Source organism: Micropterus salmoides, unplaced genomic scaffold (assembly GCF_014851395.1).
Source record: "Micropterus salmoides isolate LMB-PRFRI ecotype aquatic unplaced genomic scaffold, ASM1485139v1 Ms_hic_scaffold_14, whole genome shotgun sequence".
Lineage (NCBI taxonomy): Eukaryota > Metazoa > Chordata > Actinopteri > Centrarchiformes > Centrarchidae > Micropterus > Micropterus salmoides.
Genome location: NW_024040485.1, coordinates 25,368,164 through 25,384,220, shown reverse-complemented (window position 1 = coordinate 25,384,220; position 16,057 = coordinate 25,368,164). Strand labels below are relative to the sequence as shown.

The following is a 16,057-nucleotide window of genomic DNA, read 5'->3' as shown; positions in this document are numbered from 1 at the left end:
GTGTGTGTGTCTGTGTGTGTTTGTTTGTGTATGTAACTCTGATGGGTGAGGTCTGAGGCAGTCCATTCCATATTCATGAGCAGCAACAAGGCAGTTCTTATCAGCTCGGTTCAGCTTTGTGGCCCTGTGTTGTCACCACAACACCGCAGCTGTCTGACCAGCAGCACTGAGGCAACGTGCATTTAATACCAGAAGACCCCCTGACTGGCAGAAGGTGTGATGAATTGTGATCAGCGGGAGGAAAACAGGGGAAGGGGGAGAGTGAGGAGAAGGAGTGGTGGTAAAGGGGATGAAAGGTGGAGGAAGGGGAGAGGGAGGAAGAGTGATAAGTGGAGAGGAAGAGGAGAAGAGAATATAAGCGCAGAACGAGGACGAAAGGTGGCGAGAGAGTGAAGGCAGTGGGCAAGAAGAGAGGTGGATAAGAGATTAGAAAACAGCCATGGACAGGGAAAAAACAGACAAAGAAGATGGATGGAGCACGGATGTCTCCAGAAAAAGGAGGACGGAATGCTGGGAAATGCAATCTTTCTGTTACAAATAAGAGAGTTCATAAAAATAAAGAATGAAGGAAGAAAGGTGAAAAAGAAAACTAGAGGTGCAGCCAGACAGATGGAAAAAGTAGAAGATGGATTGAGAAAAAAAAAGAAAGAAATGCAGGCGTGGGAGCCTGGGGAATGGAACAATAATTCCCATCTAAAATTAGCCTCATTTTTCACCAACTTCTTTCTCTGTAATTCTGTAATGTAATATGCTGAGCAGAGAAGCTCCTGGGCTCCTGGGGGACACAACATGATGAGAGCAGGAGCCTCTTCTGCCTGCTAGCTAGGTAAACACAGACACACACATACAACCCCCGCCCCCACACACAAACATAAAAACACACACACACACACACCCTGTAGCACGCAAAAAAAGACTTTTGGGCATGCAAACAAGTGCTTGACAGATGGGAAACTTGTTAGCAAACAGAGACATGTGTACATTAAAGAAAGACGGAAACACAATCTGCACGTGCGTGCGCACACACACACGCAGTGAGCCAGAACAAATGAGGGGTTGCGAGACGAGCGTGCACGCTAATTCCGTCAGTGAGGTCCAGGGCTAAACACTAATCTACAGCAGAAAATAAATGATGATGCTTGCTCTGCGCCTCCTGACTGGAATTCCTCCAGAGCTGTTTGGCTGAGTCAGAAGAAGAAAACAAATGTGTTTTTTTTTCCCTTAAAAAAATAACCGTGACAGGGATTTACACTCTCGGTGAACGCCCACCTGTGAGAGAAGGAGTTCTTGGACAGGTTCAGGTAGGAGAGGTCAGCACAGCAGCCCCGCAGCAAGGCCCCAAACAACTGGCAGAAAAACAGAGAGACAAATGGTTTGTTTTATGTTCACTACAGCAAATGTGACTGTGTTGTATAACAGTTATTTTGGCTCTTGGACGCTGCACAAATGCTCATAGCACAGATTAAAGCTGACACAAATGCAATGTGAACAAATACACAGACAAATAACAATGCTACTGTATTTCTTTATTGGCCAAAGCCTCTTCAATGATTCAAAAATGTCCCTAAATGTAGCATTATAGATGGTATTAAAAAAATATATATATATTATTTCACGGAAGCCTGACTCTGCAGATTGTTATGTGAAAAATGAGATGTTACTGCTGGTCAAATCCGGACAAGACAGCCATTGCAATATTATTCAGGATTTATTTGATCCTTTTTTAACAATATGGTTATGGTCTATACAAGAGAATACAACATTTGTCATTAAGTTAGTTTATACAACCATGTAAAAGTCTATTGAGCATCAGCAGGATGTGACTGCCAAGGGACATGGGATCATCTGAGGTGAATGTCACACATTCTAAATTGTCTGACATGGCGCTTTCTGCAGTTGAAAACAAACACAGGTGCCTGTGTTTGTTTTCACCTCATAATCTGCTGTGAATAAGTAAGATGCTACATTTACTGTGTGCACTTGAGCAAGACACTTAACCATATATTATTATAAATTATAAATAAAGAGGGATATGGCTCTAGTAGTCACCAACTTTGTGCCTACTTACTTATTTTATTCTCCTAGACTTACACCCATCACATTTCAGAGGGAAAGCAGTGTACTTTACTCAACTACATTTATCTCAAAGCTTTGTTACTGGTTAGTTTTCAGATTCATACTAAACATAAAACAACATATGATGAGTTTATAAAATACAATGCATTGTTAAAGATCAAACCAGTGGTTCTCAATATTTTGGGCTTGAGTCCTTACATAAAAACAACATTTAGTTGGGCCCCTTTTCATGTTTCAGATGGCTATAAGTTGTTAGCACTTCCACCAAAGAATGATTTGCCTTTCAAACTTCTCAGATGGATTGATTTAAATTACTCTCTCTTATTCTCTTTCCACTCCTACTAATCATCTCATCGTCCTGATGAGAATTCATTATGTGACCCTCTGAAGGGGCCAACGCCTAGGTTGAAAACCATGGGAATAAACTACCTAACTATATAAAAAGAAGTTCAAATAAGCTCCACCTTGACGAGTTGCAACACCAAAATGCTGCTTATGCATTGATGCCTCAAGTACTAAAAAGGTAATAATGTAAAATTCAAGGATATATCAGTCACAGGGGCCATTCTTTCAGCAGAACATATTCTTTATTTTTATATTTGTGTACATATATTTTATATTTGCACTCATGGAACTACATGTACAGGAATTTTTATGCAATTCAAAGAAAAACAGAAAAAATAAAAAAACTGATTTGGAATGTTTAAAAGTTGTTGTAATTTTCACTCAAAAACTCTATACCCTTTATGGGCAATAATAAAAATATAAGACATGAAAAACACAAATCTAATAGTTGGAAAAGAACAGGGACTTAATTTGCTTATGTTTTTGCCCATTTCAGGGTTAATGCCCACCAGCTCCAGCAGCAGAATGAAATATGGCAGACACTTTGTTTCTACCAATCTTTCAAAGTATGTGCGGAAAGTCAGAGAAAGTCTACTAATTCCCGATAGCTGGACCAAATGAGCAATAAGAAGTGTAATTGTATTACACTGAATCAAAGTCAAGCTGTTACCACACCAGGGAAAAGTAATTACTTAAATTCTTCAATTTATTATACTGAATATCCATCAAATGTGAAGTTTTACATTAAATATGGAAAAAAGACACTCAAAACTTGTGTTGGAAATTAAGTGTACTGTGTCACATACAGTTGTACCTGCTTATATGATCAACGTATAACATGATGCAGCAATACAGCCATTCATTTACCATCCATCAAAGTGCATATCCAATCAAGCTTTCATCTTGTGAAGATATGGCTCACTTTTTAACTTCAGGGCTCTGTGAAGTACCAAAATGAATGCCCAAGAATCTGTGAGCCAATTAATCTTGAAATAAAGATGATATATGTGTTTGTTAGACAGGAGAGAGCTCTGGGCAGATATGATCGGCATCAAATCCCAATTTCTTGTTATACTTTAAGTAGCATCTCATCGCTTGCGAGAGGTTAAACTATCAGGCAAATCTATTATTCCCTGGCACTGTGATCCATCACACAAACTGACTCATCGATCGTTGTCGGTGCATCAACGCAGATTAAAACAGGAATTTATTAATAATTCAATCCAACAGGCCAACAATAAAAAAGACAAATTCTCCCTAAGATAGTTCCTCTCTAAAGAATAAATGACAATTAGTAGCTATCACAGAGAGCACTCCTTTACTCTCAAGGTGAAATTTAAAAAGAAATAGGGGGAAACTAAGTTTGACAACTTGCAAATAAAGCACAGTAGACGCAATGGTTTCCATTCATGCACATAATTCAATATAAAATTCATGGCCTACATTTACACAGACAGAGGAGTATTTGTTTCACAGGATGGACTATTCCTTCCTGAAACAGATACCTGCTTGACATGCTGTCTGCTCTCGGGGGATTTTAAACTGCTTGAGTGAAGCAAGGAAAGAAAGCAAACACAGGCCCAGTAATATGAAAGGCCTTGCGGTAAGGAAAAAACTGGTGCGGAAGTATTAAGATCCTTTAATTGAGAGAAAGCAGCAACACAACAATGTAAAAAAAGTAACAAAAGTACTCATTACACAGACTAGTATATAATGTTATATGTACATTATAGTATTATTTTCACTGCTGTATTAACGTGTGAGCTGCATTTTTGTTTGTCAAGCTGGAGATGTTTAGCTTTAACTACTTTGTGAGGTATTGGGTTTAAAGTTCTAATCCTTCAATTTCTCTCATTTATACGAGAGACATTTTTTAAAATAATCATAACCATATCTTTTTAGATGGTAGTTTTCATTGTTAATTAGTCTGCCATTAAAATTGCAAGCGTGACCGTTGGTAATGTCACTGATATCAGCCTTATTGTTGGACTGTTCAAAGTGCTACAGCTGTATAAGAGCTTTATTATATTACTGCTAATGCAAACTGAACATTTCCTATTGTTGCTAGATCACAGCAACTAGCAAAAAACAGGGTGGAGGCTGTGAAGGGTCACAGTCAAAGTCACAGGAAGCAATGTATTTCTCACTGAGGTTAGCACTGATAATAGCCAATTAGCAAAAATGCATCTACATATAGAAAACAACAGTTATTCAAGGTATATTGTTGTGTTGAGTGTCTGTATTTTCAAACAAGAAAGAATGAGGCAGGTTGCAGCACTGGAATTAGGAAAAGTTGATTTTAAGAAAATTAGAACAAGTTGATTAGCATTGAAAACCGGTTGAAACCGATTCCTCAATATTTTACGTAATGTTTTACAAGATGGTTTCTAGGGCTGCAACTAACGACTATTTTCATTATCAACTAATTTGCCAACTATTTTTATGATTAATCGACTAATCGTTTACAACATTTTCCAGAGCCCAAAGTGACGTCTTCAAATTGCTTCTTTGGTCTAACCAACAGTCCAAGACCCAAAGACTCTTCATTTACTAGCATAAATGAAAAAGAATAGCAGAAATTCCTCAATTTAAGAAGATGAAACCAGCAAATTTTAACATTTTTGCTTAAAAAATGTCTTCAACGATTAATCGATTATCAAAATAGTTGTCGATTAATTTTCTTTCGACCAACTAATCAAATAATTGACTGATCTTTGCAGCTCTACAAATTACATGTTTTGAATGAAAAATAATCTCCAAAATATGCAAAGTAACCAGTGTCCACAACTGTAACATAAATGTACTGGCGTAAAAAGCACATGTCCCCTCTAAAATGTAGTGGAGTACAAGTTTAAAGTAGCGTAACATGGAAATACAATTAAAAGTACCTAAAACTGTAATAAGCAAAGTACTTGAGTGAATGTTCTTAATTATATTCAACCACTGACAGGAACAATGTATTGAATCAGCAATCGGATTAAATCTAGTACGTGAAAGTGCTGGTCTAAGACCTGCAGAACAGCAACTATGCTTCACTTGTTATAATAAGCCATCGCTGTGCTGAGGTGTCAATGAGCAAGGCTAAAATTCAAGAGTAGATCTCTAGCTGACTCTGACATCTGACCTCCCAGCAGCAGAGAAAACAATGAAAAAGGGATATTCACGTCTGGTCTATTCAACCTTGCATGTCCAAACTGTACATTGTCCTGTCAGCACCAATATAGCACTGAGAAGGCAGCAGTGACTGGGCATAAACAATAAATGTGACCTCCTGTTCAGCCAGCACTTCTCACAAACCTCTACATCTTCCAGAGGGGGACAGAAACTAAAAACATCTTGAGTAGAGTTGTAGCTTTCAATGTTTTTCCACTGAGTCTTGTATAGTCACTGTGAACCAGAACCACCATCTTAGCAGTAACCAGCAGGGGCAGACACATTCAAGCGTGGTCACTGAACTCTTTTTGGGAGAAAGCTCTCTTATCCTTTCAGCTGTTGGTGTATGTGCTAACGTGGCAAGCCACCGTTTTGTCACACTGGCAGGCATGCTAAATTTAGACACAGTAACAACGCAGACAAAGTTATCTGAAGTGACAAAGACGTGAACGCATGCATGAAACAAAAGGCTAATGTATGCGTTCATACAATGTCTCATTTGTATAATTCATAAGAGGCTATGTTTCTATTGTAGTGCCTTCTAAGAGCTCTTAGCATCACTTAAAGCATTATGCACAGATCAGCTCTAAGAAAGTCTGTGAGTCAACTGAGGTAACACTGTTTTTGTGTGGTTGGCGATTCGTATTCAGGACTCTACCCCTTTCTGTTCCTTGGCCTGAATCCCATCCCAGAGATGAGATCACACAGAGATGGGTGGATAGTGACTGTAACAGAGATGGTGAGTACATACCGAGTCCACGGTGCAGTCTGTCCCCGACAGGTCCAAATGCACCAGGCAGTTGGGCTGGGCCAGGAACAGGTACAGGTTCTGTATGGGAAGAACGACTCTTTCAGAGAACGATATAGGCATATAATATACATACTAAAATATACAGTGCTTATGAAAAGTAGTGGAGATTTTCATGTTTTATTGTTTTCAATCAAAGCAGATTCAATGTGGCATTTTTGACACTGTTCAGAAAAATACCATATAATGCTGAAGTGAAATGAATGGATTTGTAAATGATTTACAAACATGAAAAAAACTTCACTCCACTTATTAGGACACACCTAAATCATCACTGGTGCATCCAATGGGTTTTTAGAAGTCATGTAATGAGTTAAATGGAGATCTCCAGTCAAGGAGAGTCAAGGAGTTTTAATTGAATGTAGTATAAATACACCTGTATCTGGAAGATCCAACTTTTGGTGGTGCTTCACCTGTCGCAACTTTACGGGAGAGTGGCAAAGAGAAAGCCAGTGTGAAAAAAAATTCACACCTCGGCTACAGTTTGCCAGAAGACACGTGGGAGAGACTCTGGAGTCAGTTTGCCTGATGAGACTAAAAATTGAGATTTTTATCCATCATATCATCATAAACTTACTGTAGCATATCCCTAGTGTGAAGCGTGATGGTGGCAGCATCATGCTGTGGGGATACTTCTCTGCAGTAGGCCCCAGAAGGGGAAAATAAATGTAGAAAAATGCAGACATATTCTGGATGAAAACTGGATGCACTCTGCAAAAAACCTGCTACTTGGTAATATTGTGTAATATTTGTTTTCCAGCAAAACAATGCGCCCAAGCATAAAGCCAAAAAACAACAATGTTAGTATCCTGTAGTGGAGTCCACATCTCAATACCAATCCACAAATTGTGTATAGATTTAAAAATGCTGTTCACTCACAATCCCAATGCAACCTGACAGAGCATTAGCAGTTTTGCAAAGAAGAATATACTTCTATTTGTAATTCATTTAGATCACTTTGTAGCAATATGTTCTCACTGAGGCATTAAAGGTTTCTATCCAAATGTTGCACAAATTTTAGCTGAATGTCAGGACAGTCAGCAAAACAAAATGCGAATTAATGTTTGTTTCCATCCACTTCCGTTATGCAAATATTAGTATTATATTATTAGTAATATTAGTTGGTTCATCGACATAAATAGTTGGTGATGCAAATTCTCCAGTTGAACACTTTTTATAGGCACTGTATAGAAAGACGTTTGTATAGGTGTCCCTCACTGTGGCATCCTCTCCAGACAGAACCCCAGGGTTTTTGCTGAGGTCCAGATGCAGCAGAGAATTGGAATAGTCGTCACTTGAACACAACGCCTGGGACAGAGAAACCACACCTAATTCCGGGAGAGGGGAATAAATGGAGGAGAAGGGATAAGGAGTTTGATAAACAAGTTATACACATCCTTCAGTCATTTCCATCATCTTATAAATCCCCACCCCCCACCCCCCTTCCTTCCACTGGGCCATTCTAATACTCTGGACATGACTTATTAGCAACTAATGAATACAAAACTACATAATGAAAGAGGGTAAACAAGTTTGGTGGCAAAAAATAATTGAGCAGAGACTCGTGAGCTCATATGGCAGGCTAGTATAAAAAGTGCTTTCGGAGAATGGCAGTCAGCCCCCAAGCCTCAGCCTCAGCCCCAGCCCCCGCCATCCCTAGTATCAAGTGTACCATGAAAGCCAAAACAAAAGAAAATCATTCTCTCAAATCAGATCAGTACACAATTACACCCACAGGCCCGATAGATCTCCTCATTAAAATCCTCACGCTGCAACACTGACGCAAAGCCCAGCATGCCATAGCAAGTTGAGGATTAAATATAGAGACAATAAGAACATGGGAGAAATATCTAGCAGCAGCAACAAATAAAATAAAAGGTCCACAACCATCGTTACTCTGTGTGTTATTCACTCTTCAATATATCATCAATTATAGCCAACAGTTACAGGGAATGTATTTCTCCTTTTCTTTAGCTTTGGGGAGTGTGTGTTGAAGACGACAGCTACTGCATGTGCCGCTCTGAAGCTGGCAAGGCGCTAAGCTCTTCATCCCTAATTTGTAGCGATTAAGAGGGAAATGAGGGGAAGAGGGGACAGGGTGTCTAATCCCCCCTCCATCTATCCATCAGTTGCTTGCTTCTGCAAAGTGGAGACTTTTAGAAGCCATCCTGTCCATGCGACAATGACAAGTCTGTGTAGGAGCAATGGGTCGAGAGCATGTGTGATATCTGCCCATGTCTGATCACATCTAAGAGACAGCCTAAGTGTGTGTGTGTGCGTGCGTTCATGCGTCAGCATGTGTGTAGGTGTTTCAGAGACAGACGGAAGAAGGGGGAGAGGGAGGGAGATCTATAAATATTCAACAAAAAATGCTCAGCCCCTGCAAAGTCATACAAACAACACCCACCATTCAAGGTCAGCACCATCACTGCATTTCCCCTGAATCACTGTGTCAACCCACTGCCTTTAAAATCACATCTAGCGTAGTTTTTCCATTCATAATGTGCACTAACAGGGTATCGAGGTCATTGTCTGCAGCATTCGCAACAACCAGCTTTCAGCCTTATAATTTACATTCAACACCTCCTCAGCCATACTGCCCAACTCAGGCAAAGGGGAGTAACTAGACGTTAGAAAAAAACAATTTTGTTTTCAAGCTGGCCAGCAAACTGTGCAACAAACAGTTATTTTAGCACAGTATCTACAATATGATTAAATGTGGTCTTTAAGCTCTTAATTTTTTCCATTCCTTTTAGTTTTCCATCTAAGAAAATAAACTCAATTTTGTCTATAATCAAAATAACAATACATTTACAAAGTAATACTTACATAAATATTGCTTAACCACAGCAAATCACATGAATTTCATTGATTCAAATAACAGTTACTGCTACTCTGCGATGCTACTAGTTAGCTTTAGCTGGGAATAAGCTGCTCTTTTTTCCTCACAATTAGCTGATTTACATAGCTACGCAGTCATTTAGATATGTTGAAAGAAAGGATATTTTTCCATTTACACTGAACAGTGGGGGGAAACCCGGAGAAAACCCATTCACAGACACGGGGAGAACATACAAACTCCACACAAACCCGAGGGCAACCAGGGTTTGAACCCACGACCTTCCTGCGAGGCAACAGCGCTACCCACTGCACCACCGTGCCGCCATACAACAGAGATGAACAGATAATCCACAGAAATACCCCATAAATGAGATTAAAGATGAAAAATGCCACAAAATATGCTACAATAACCTAAAATGTCATCAAGATCAGGCTATTAATATATGGATTTACATCTGTATCAATATGATCATTTTGAATCGGCTATACTAGTAGTTGGTAGTATTGTCGGGGATAAAAGCAATAGAATTGGGACACTGCACTAATTCCTGCACAGGATTTTAAGGGGGGAAAAACGGATCAACTACATGATGACCTGATTATCATTTGGTAGATGGATCACACTGTAGACATGCATGGGTCTGTTTATCTAAGTGAGTAAATTCCAGCCCAAATAAAACTGCATTTGGGGTAGCAGGGCAGAGTTATGGTTCAAGAGACCGTTTCCTGAATAGAAGAACCTGGATTCAAGCCCAGATTTAACAGAAAGCTTCCACTCTGCTGAAGTGTCTTTGACACACCATTCCCCCCCCCCCCCCCCCCACCAGCTCCAATATGTATTTGGACTTTAATTTATATTTATTAATAGTAAAAATGTGTTTGTGTGCAGAGTCAGCCACAAGAGGCTGCTGTGTCTTACCCTTGGACGAAAGGGAGGTCTTGGAGAGATTGAGAAGGCGCAGTCCCTTGTTGAGGCGACACACTTGTTGAATCAGGTTGGAGACTCCTGGTATGAGGAGAGAGGACAGAAAATAAAGGCCTCATTTAATCACAAAAAACAAACAGAGTCAAAACAGCCAGAAGAAGGGGAGCTAGAACATTTGTTTAATTGATTACTTCATTGACAATAAATAAAACTATTTTGATGTTTGATTCATTGTTGGTCTTTTTTTTGTTTCCTAAACTTCACTGCTTCCAGCCTGTCAAATGTTAATATAATGTGAATAAAACCTTTGAATTTTGGAAAGCTGGTCTGACAAAACAAGCTATTTCAAGACACCACATCGGGCTCTGGGAAATTGTGATGGACATTTTTCAGACCAAAAGATAATTAAATTAATCAAGGTAACTGACGATGAAAATAATCATTACTTACAGCCAAACACCCATCCACTTATGAATACTTATGAGCCAAATCAGAACTTAGCCACATAAAATCAAGCTAAAATGCAACCTCTCTCAACCTCCTTCAAAATATGGCTAAAAAAAACCATCACACCAACATATTTTACAGTCTCACATTCGGTGAGACAAAGTACAGAGTACAGTACCGAGACAAACTCATATGAATACAATATACTAAGCCAGGTTACATAACAACTTGTTTCAGCTCAGTAATTTGATTAAACACACTGCAGCCATGGTGATAATAATAATAATAATATGAAAGGCTCTGCTTTATTAAAACAGAATAGATAGTGGTGTCAACACTGGTTCCCACATCTTCCTGGCTTTCTCAGTTATTATTATTGTTTGTGTACAGAACTCTTACTTTAAAGGGCATAAACAGGCACAGCACCGAAGGTCATTCTTTACAGTAATTATGGGTTTTGTTGCGACATTGGTTAAAGTTGTGGCACTTTTGTGGCTGTATTTACAATAAAGTCTGTACACGGTCGCAAAACACACACAAACACAACCCGAACAGAGGGTGATAAGTGAGAGCACAAACAATCTATTGAAGCGAGTGGAAGTGACATGTGTCAGACGGGAGGACAGAAATTAGCTCACGAGTCATACTAGCATGCATGCAAAGCCTGACCCTGGCACACAAACGCGTGCACACACGCTCTCTCCCTGTGCCTCTTTTACACTCAAACAACAGAACAGAGAGGTGAATAGTGGAGGATACATTCCAACAGCAACGTAAACAGTTAAAATGTACGTTTCTCTATATATGTGTGTGTACAAAGAAACACAAGAGGTTCCGTTTGTGTGGCGAGTTGTGGGCGAGAAAATAAAAGCATTTCTTCAGAAATATAGTCTGAAAGACAGATGACAGAGAAAAAAAAGAGAGAGAAAATGCGGGTTCTGTGAGGACAGAGATTGATTTTAAATTCTTTGAAAGCAAAGAAAAACTGCGGCAAAATAAAAGTAAAACAACAGTCAGAGGCGCCCTGAGAGAGACAGCAGTAGGAGGAGAAAAGAGTTCACAGAGTCCAGACCGCTACCTTGGTTGTCTAGTGTGTTATGAGCCAGGTTGAGAGAGTGAATCACAGAGGCGGGGTTCTCCGACAGTGCCGACGCCATCTTCTGCGGAAAATCCCTAGAGACAAAACGTTGAAAAGGAAAATTAAGTTTTCTGTTAAAACTTCTAATCCAATACTGGTCTCCAAGACTGAGTAAATGTGCTGGAGAGATTTCCTTAATTCAATTGAATGCACCTCTCGGTAATGAATGCCAAATATCCTACTCGAGCAGCAGTACTGCCCCTTTGCAGCTGTAAAGGTACAATGTAGAGGAAGCGGATTTAAAATGTACACAAAGTAAAAGTTGAGTGGGCACCCACCTTCTGTAAGACCAGGGAATCAAACATATACTTTTAGGTTACCAACTGAAATATCGAATATATATTTAAATATAAATATCGACCGAATATCTACAATGCACTAAAAACTATGAAAGGTGTTTACAATACATGCTTGGTGAGATTCTTTGACAAGATATCCCCTGATTTTAATAATAATTTTGCTAGATGCTAATTTTGTGTTGTTTTGGTACCAGTATTAAACTCAAATATTGTAATGGAACCAGTCTAGTATCGAAACATTAAAAACAAAAAAGATGTTACACAGCCTTACAAAGGAGATTAGATTTGGTTCACACCTACTTCCTTTATTAATCTTGTTCAAGCAGCAGCAGGCAGTGGTTCTTAGCAAAGAAACTAATAAACCCACCTATCTAGTACTAAATAGACAAAATTAGTGACTAGATGGTCAACATTGTGGAGAATTTAGCAGCTATACATCTGCATATTTCCGTCAGGAGTTAGTGGAGACCTACAACAAAGTTAAAAGAAGAGCGAATATTGGACTTAACATTATTAGTTGGACGAAAACATGATGCTTATGTTGCTCCGTGTCTGCTGGATGTGTAATAGGCAATTGTTTGCTAACATGTTAGCCACAACAGCTTTATGAGGTTACAATACGTCAGTTATGTTTACAGACTGTTCCGCTGCCCCAAAGTGGAAAAACACAATGATTAAGTAAGTCAACCAAGTCACATTAAAAACATAATTTATTGTAGTTCACAAAGAATTATTTGTGACAATTCTCCTCTAAGTGCACACAGTAGGATTAGTGCAATTTACTTTCCTCTTTAGTTAGAAAACAAGTTTTGGGGATAAACTGCTTATTAAATTACTCACATTTATTCTTACAGTGCCTGCAAATTCATTTTAAAACCACATATTTATGTCATATACTTTAACATGCATATTACCTGTTCCGCCTGTACTTAGTCAGTTAGTATTTGGGTATGCCAGCTTTTGATGCAGTGCCTGTGGACAGCCTCTAATGAAAACTGCCCTCTCTATCGGAGGAGATTTAACACAGGTAAAGTATAAAAACTTGGTAACCTCATCATTGTGCTGCAGTAAATCATCTTGCCCTGAGGCGGCCAATTCATCTCAGTTAATACCTAATAAGGAAACTGCTCTGCTAAATGATACCAGCCATGCATAGAAGGTTAAAAGTCTTGCCAGGTGAAGCCCAAAATTTCACTTATGTTTCGGTTGAGAAACAATACACCTGCCACAGGCAGACAGCAGGGTGCTTTATTGGAGTTTTATTGGGTGAAAGAGTGGAGGTTAACGGAGGTGAGAGGGAGACAAAAAGGAGGAGAGACAGAATTGTAAAGGTCAAGACAGTAGAGGAAGGGAGGGGTGTGGGAAGGTGAGGAGGAGGGGAGAGGTGGGATGAGCTAAGGTGAAGAGGTGAGAAGAGAGGAGACAAGTGAGTGGAAAGGACAATAGATGAGAGGTGGAGGAGTGTTTGAGAGCCAAAGGTGTGAGGAGAAGAAAAGGAGAGGAAATCAGATAAAAAAACAAAGAGGTGAATGGAAGTGCTGATGGTGATTTCAGGAAAATCTAGGATGAAGGAAACCTACGATTTGAGTCCGGCATTCTCCAAAGTGAGCTCCTCCAGACTGTTGGACTTGCTGACTGTGTGCAGAACCTGGTCCACCACCTCCGACCCCTGGAGACAAACAACATATACGCTTGTGACCAGAGGTTTCCAGCTCAAATTAAACGAGGAACCTAGTGAAAGTGAAAAGCAAGCAGTAATCAGATTATATTTTAGCATTCTGATTAATGGACTGCAGATTGTTGACACTATTAAAGTAGTCTCATGAAAGCAGTAATTTATGAAATTGCCCTCAAGCACATTAAGATCAATAGCTTCATATACTGATGTATATCATATTATTTTTAAGTTGGGGGCCAAAACATGGGATGTAACCTACACTGTACGCCAACATAAACAGGTGCACAGTGGAGTTTTAGACCACTATTAGCGCCGTGGGACAATATTTTTTACGAATGGGTCCCCATGTAGAATGAGGAAGAATGAGGAAAGGAACACGTCTGACCAAGTTTGTTTGACCTCAAGGATGAAAATGTGTTTTGGTGAATAACACTGAATGTAAATATTTTTTGTTATGAAAGTTCCACCAGGCAGCTAAAAATTCACTTCAATGATACAATACATTTAATACCTTTCAAATAATATTTGTTTAACTTCTGTCTTCGAATAGTCCACGTCAGACGGATACCACTTACTCTAATGCAGATAATGAATATTTAATAAAGAAAGAAAAACTATGCTGAGCGTAACTTGACTCAGTGTCCTCTTCCAATATTGCTTTTCTCAATTTGATTTTCATTTAGTATAAATGATAATATGACATTCTAGCAAGGTTTTATGTACACATGATGCATTGGTCCAAACCAATAGCAAATTGATTGAAGTTGACAATCCCAGAACTATTATTTGACAAAGATTTCTTTGAACACACTAGGACTGTAGTCTGCCAAATGAGCACATAAAAAAGGATGATTCAATTAAAAAAATGTAAGCTGACAACACACAGGCTAGCATCTGGCAAGAAGGTTTATAAGTGAGGAAGATATAAAATAAAAAGATAGTTACTATGCGCATGTCTTTGCAGTACAGCTTCGTGAACCAGGTGTTGTATGCAATGGCTGCCACAATCACAGCCAAGTCCCTGGAATGGAGACAGATAGTCACACACACACACACACACACACACACACGATAAAATTAAAATCTTTAAATTAGCAAACTCCATCTGCACAAAACCATTTGATGTCATTGATCCATAAATTCACATTATCGTGGGCCAAACTTTTTCTTTGCTCCCGTTTGGTTAAAAGCAGTTTATCATTGTGACAGAGAGAACACTATGGGCAGGGCTGCTTTCTAAAAGATGACTGATACTGCAGACCAGCTGAGGAGAAGCAGAGAATAAGAAAAAAAAAAAAGAGAAAGAGATGTAAAGATCGATGGCTGGGTCAGTGGATTATTCAATAAAGCCAGAGTTTGATCCCAGCTACAGACCTCAAACACTGCTACATCCACTGCTACACAAACAGACAGAGCCCACAGACCATCCTGTGTGTGTTTCTGTGGGGGAAAGAAAGAGGGAAGAGAGAAATCCTCCAAGGTCCAACTAAAGCCACACTGCTGCTACACCTGCTATACATCATCTGACAAACAAGGGGAGAGAGGGGAGGCGCGCAGAAAGAGAATAAGCCCAGAGAGAGGATGAAAGGAAAAAAGGAGGATAGCGAGATGGAGAGACATTTCAAAGTGAAAGAAAAAGAGGAAGAAAGAGTGTAATCTAGCCAGGGAGGGTCCTGTTGCCAGTAACTGCAATAGCCAGGACATTACAGTATATCTCAGAGGAGTAAAATGGCCACAGGCTGTGCTCCTTTTTCATTGCCATGCCAGGCATTGGACCAGTCCACTCTGACTAACGCAGCTGAGTTTGTGTGTGAGAGCAGATGATGCACATGTCAAGATTCATCAACACTGACTGTTGATTCATGTTTTGACAGCAGGACATGTAATTGACCTCTATGATATCTCACTCAGTCATGCAGTGTTGGTGTTTGTGTGTCATCTTGTACAGAAGAACACAGTGGGTCAATCTGTCACTGTTAACTTCTTCAAAACAGATCAATTTTGGTTTAGGAGTTAAGATTAAAAAGAAGAAGAAAAAAAAGACATTCAAATGATTATGTTAGAGCAGGGGGTAAAATTAGAATTATTCTAGGGTTAGAGTTGAGTTTAGGGTTAAGGTGTGAAAAATGCTGTGAAGCAAGAATGTTTTCAAAAATAGCTATATGTACCAAAACACATTGTAAGTGAACAGAAGAAAAATCTAAATCAATATTTGGTGTGACCACCCTTTGCCTTCAAAACAGCATCAATTCTTCTTGGTTGGTCCAAACATCTTGGAAAACTATCCACAGTTCTTCTGTGAATTTAGGTCCCAGACAGACTCAATGATGTTGAGATCTGGGAACTG

General features: G+C 39.3%; 1 protein-coding gene across 4 annotated transcripts in view; it reads right to left on the bottom strand.

Annotated features, from left to right (window-relative positions):
• The window catches only part of carmil3 (capping protein regulator and myosin 1 linker 3), a 73,089-nt gene that overhangs the window by 33,420 nt on the left and 23,612 nt on the right, over window positions 1–16,057 (bottom strand). For all 4 annotated transcript variants that reach the window (XM_038718745.1, XM_038718746.1, XM_038718744.1 and 1 more), the window contains exons 9-15: window positions 14,656–14,731; window positions 13,613–13,701; window positions 11,674–11,768; window positions 10,143–10,229; window positions 7,601–7,710; window positions 6,326–6,403; window positions 1,270–1,346 (exon numbers count right to left, since the gene is read on the bottom strand). In XM_038718745.1, the coding sequence (XP_038574673.1) occupies window positions 1,270–1,346; window positions 6,326–6,403; window positions 7,601–7,710; window positions 10,143–10,229; window positions 11,674–11,768; window positions 13,613–13,701; window positions 14,656–14,731 (612 nt within the window). The remainder of the gene's footprint in view (window positions 1–1,269; window positions 1,347–6,325; window positions 6,404–7,600; window positions 7,711–10,142; window positions 10,230–11,673; window positions 11,769–13,612; window positions 13,702–14,655; window positions 14,732–16,057) is intronic.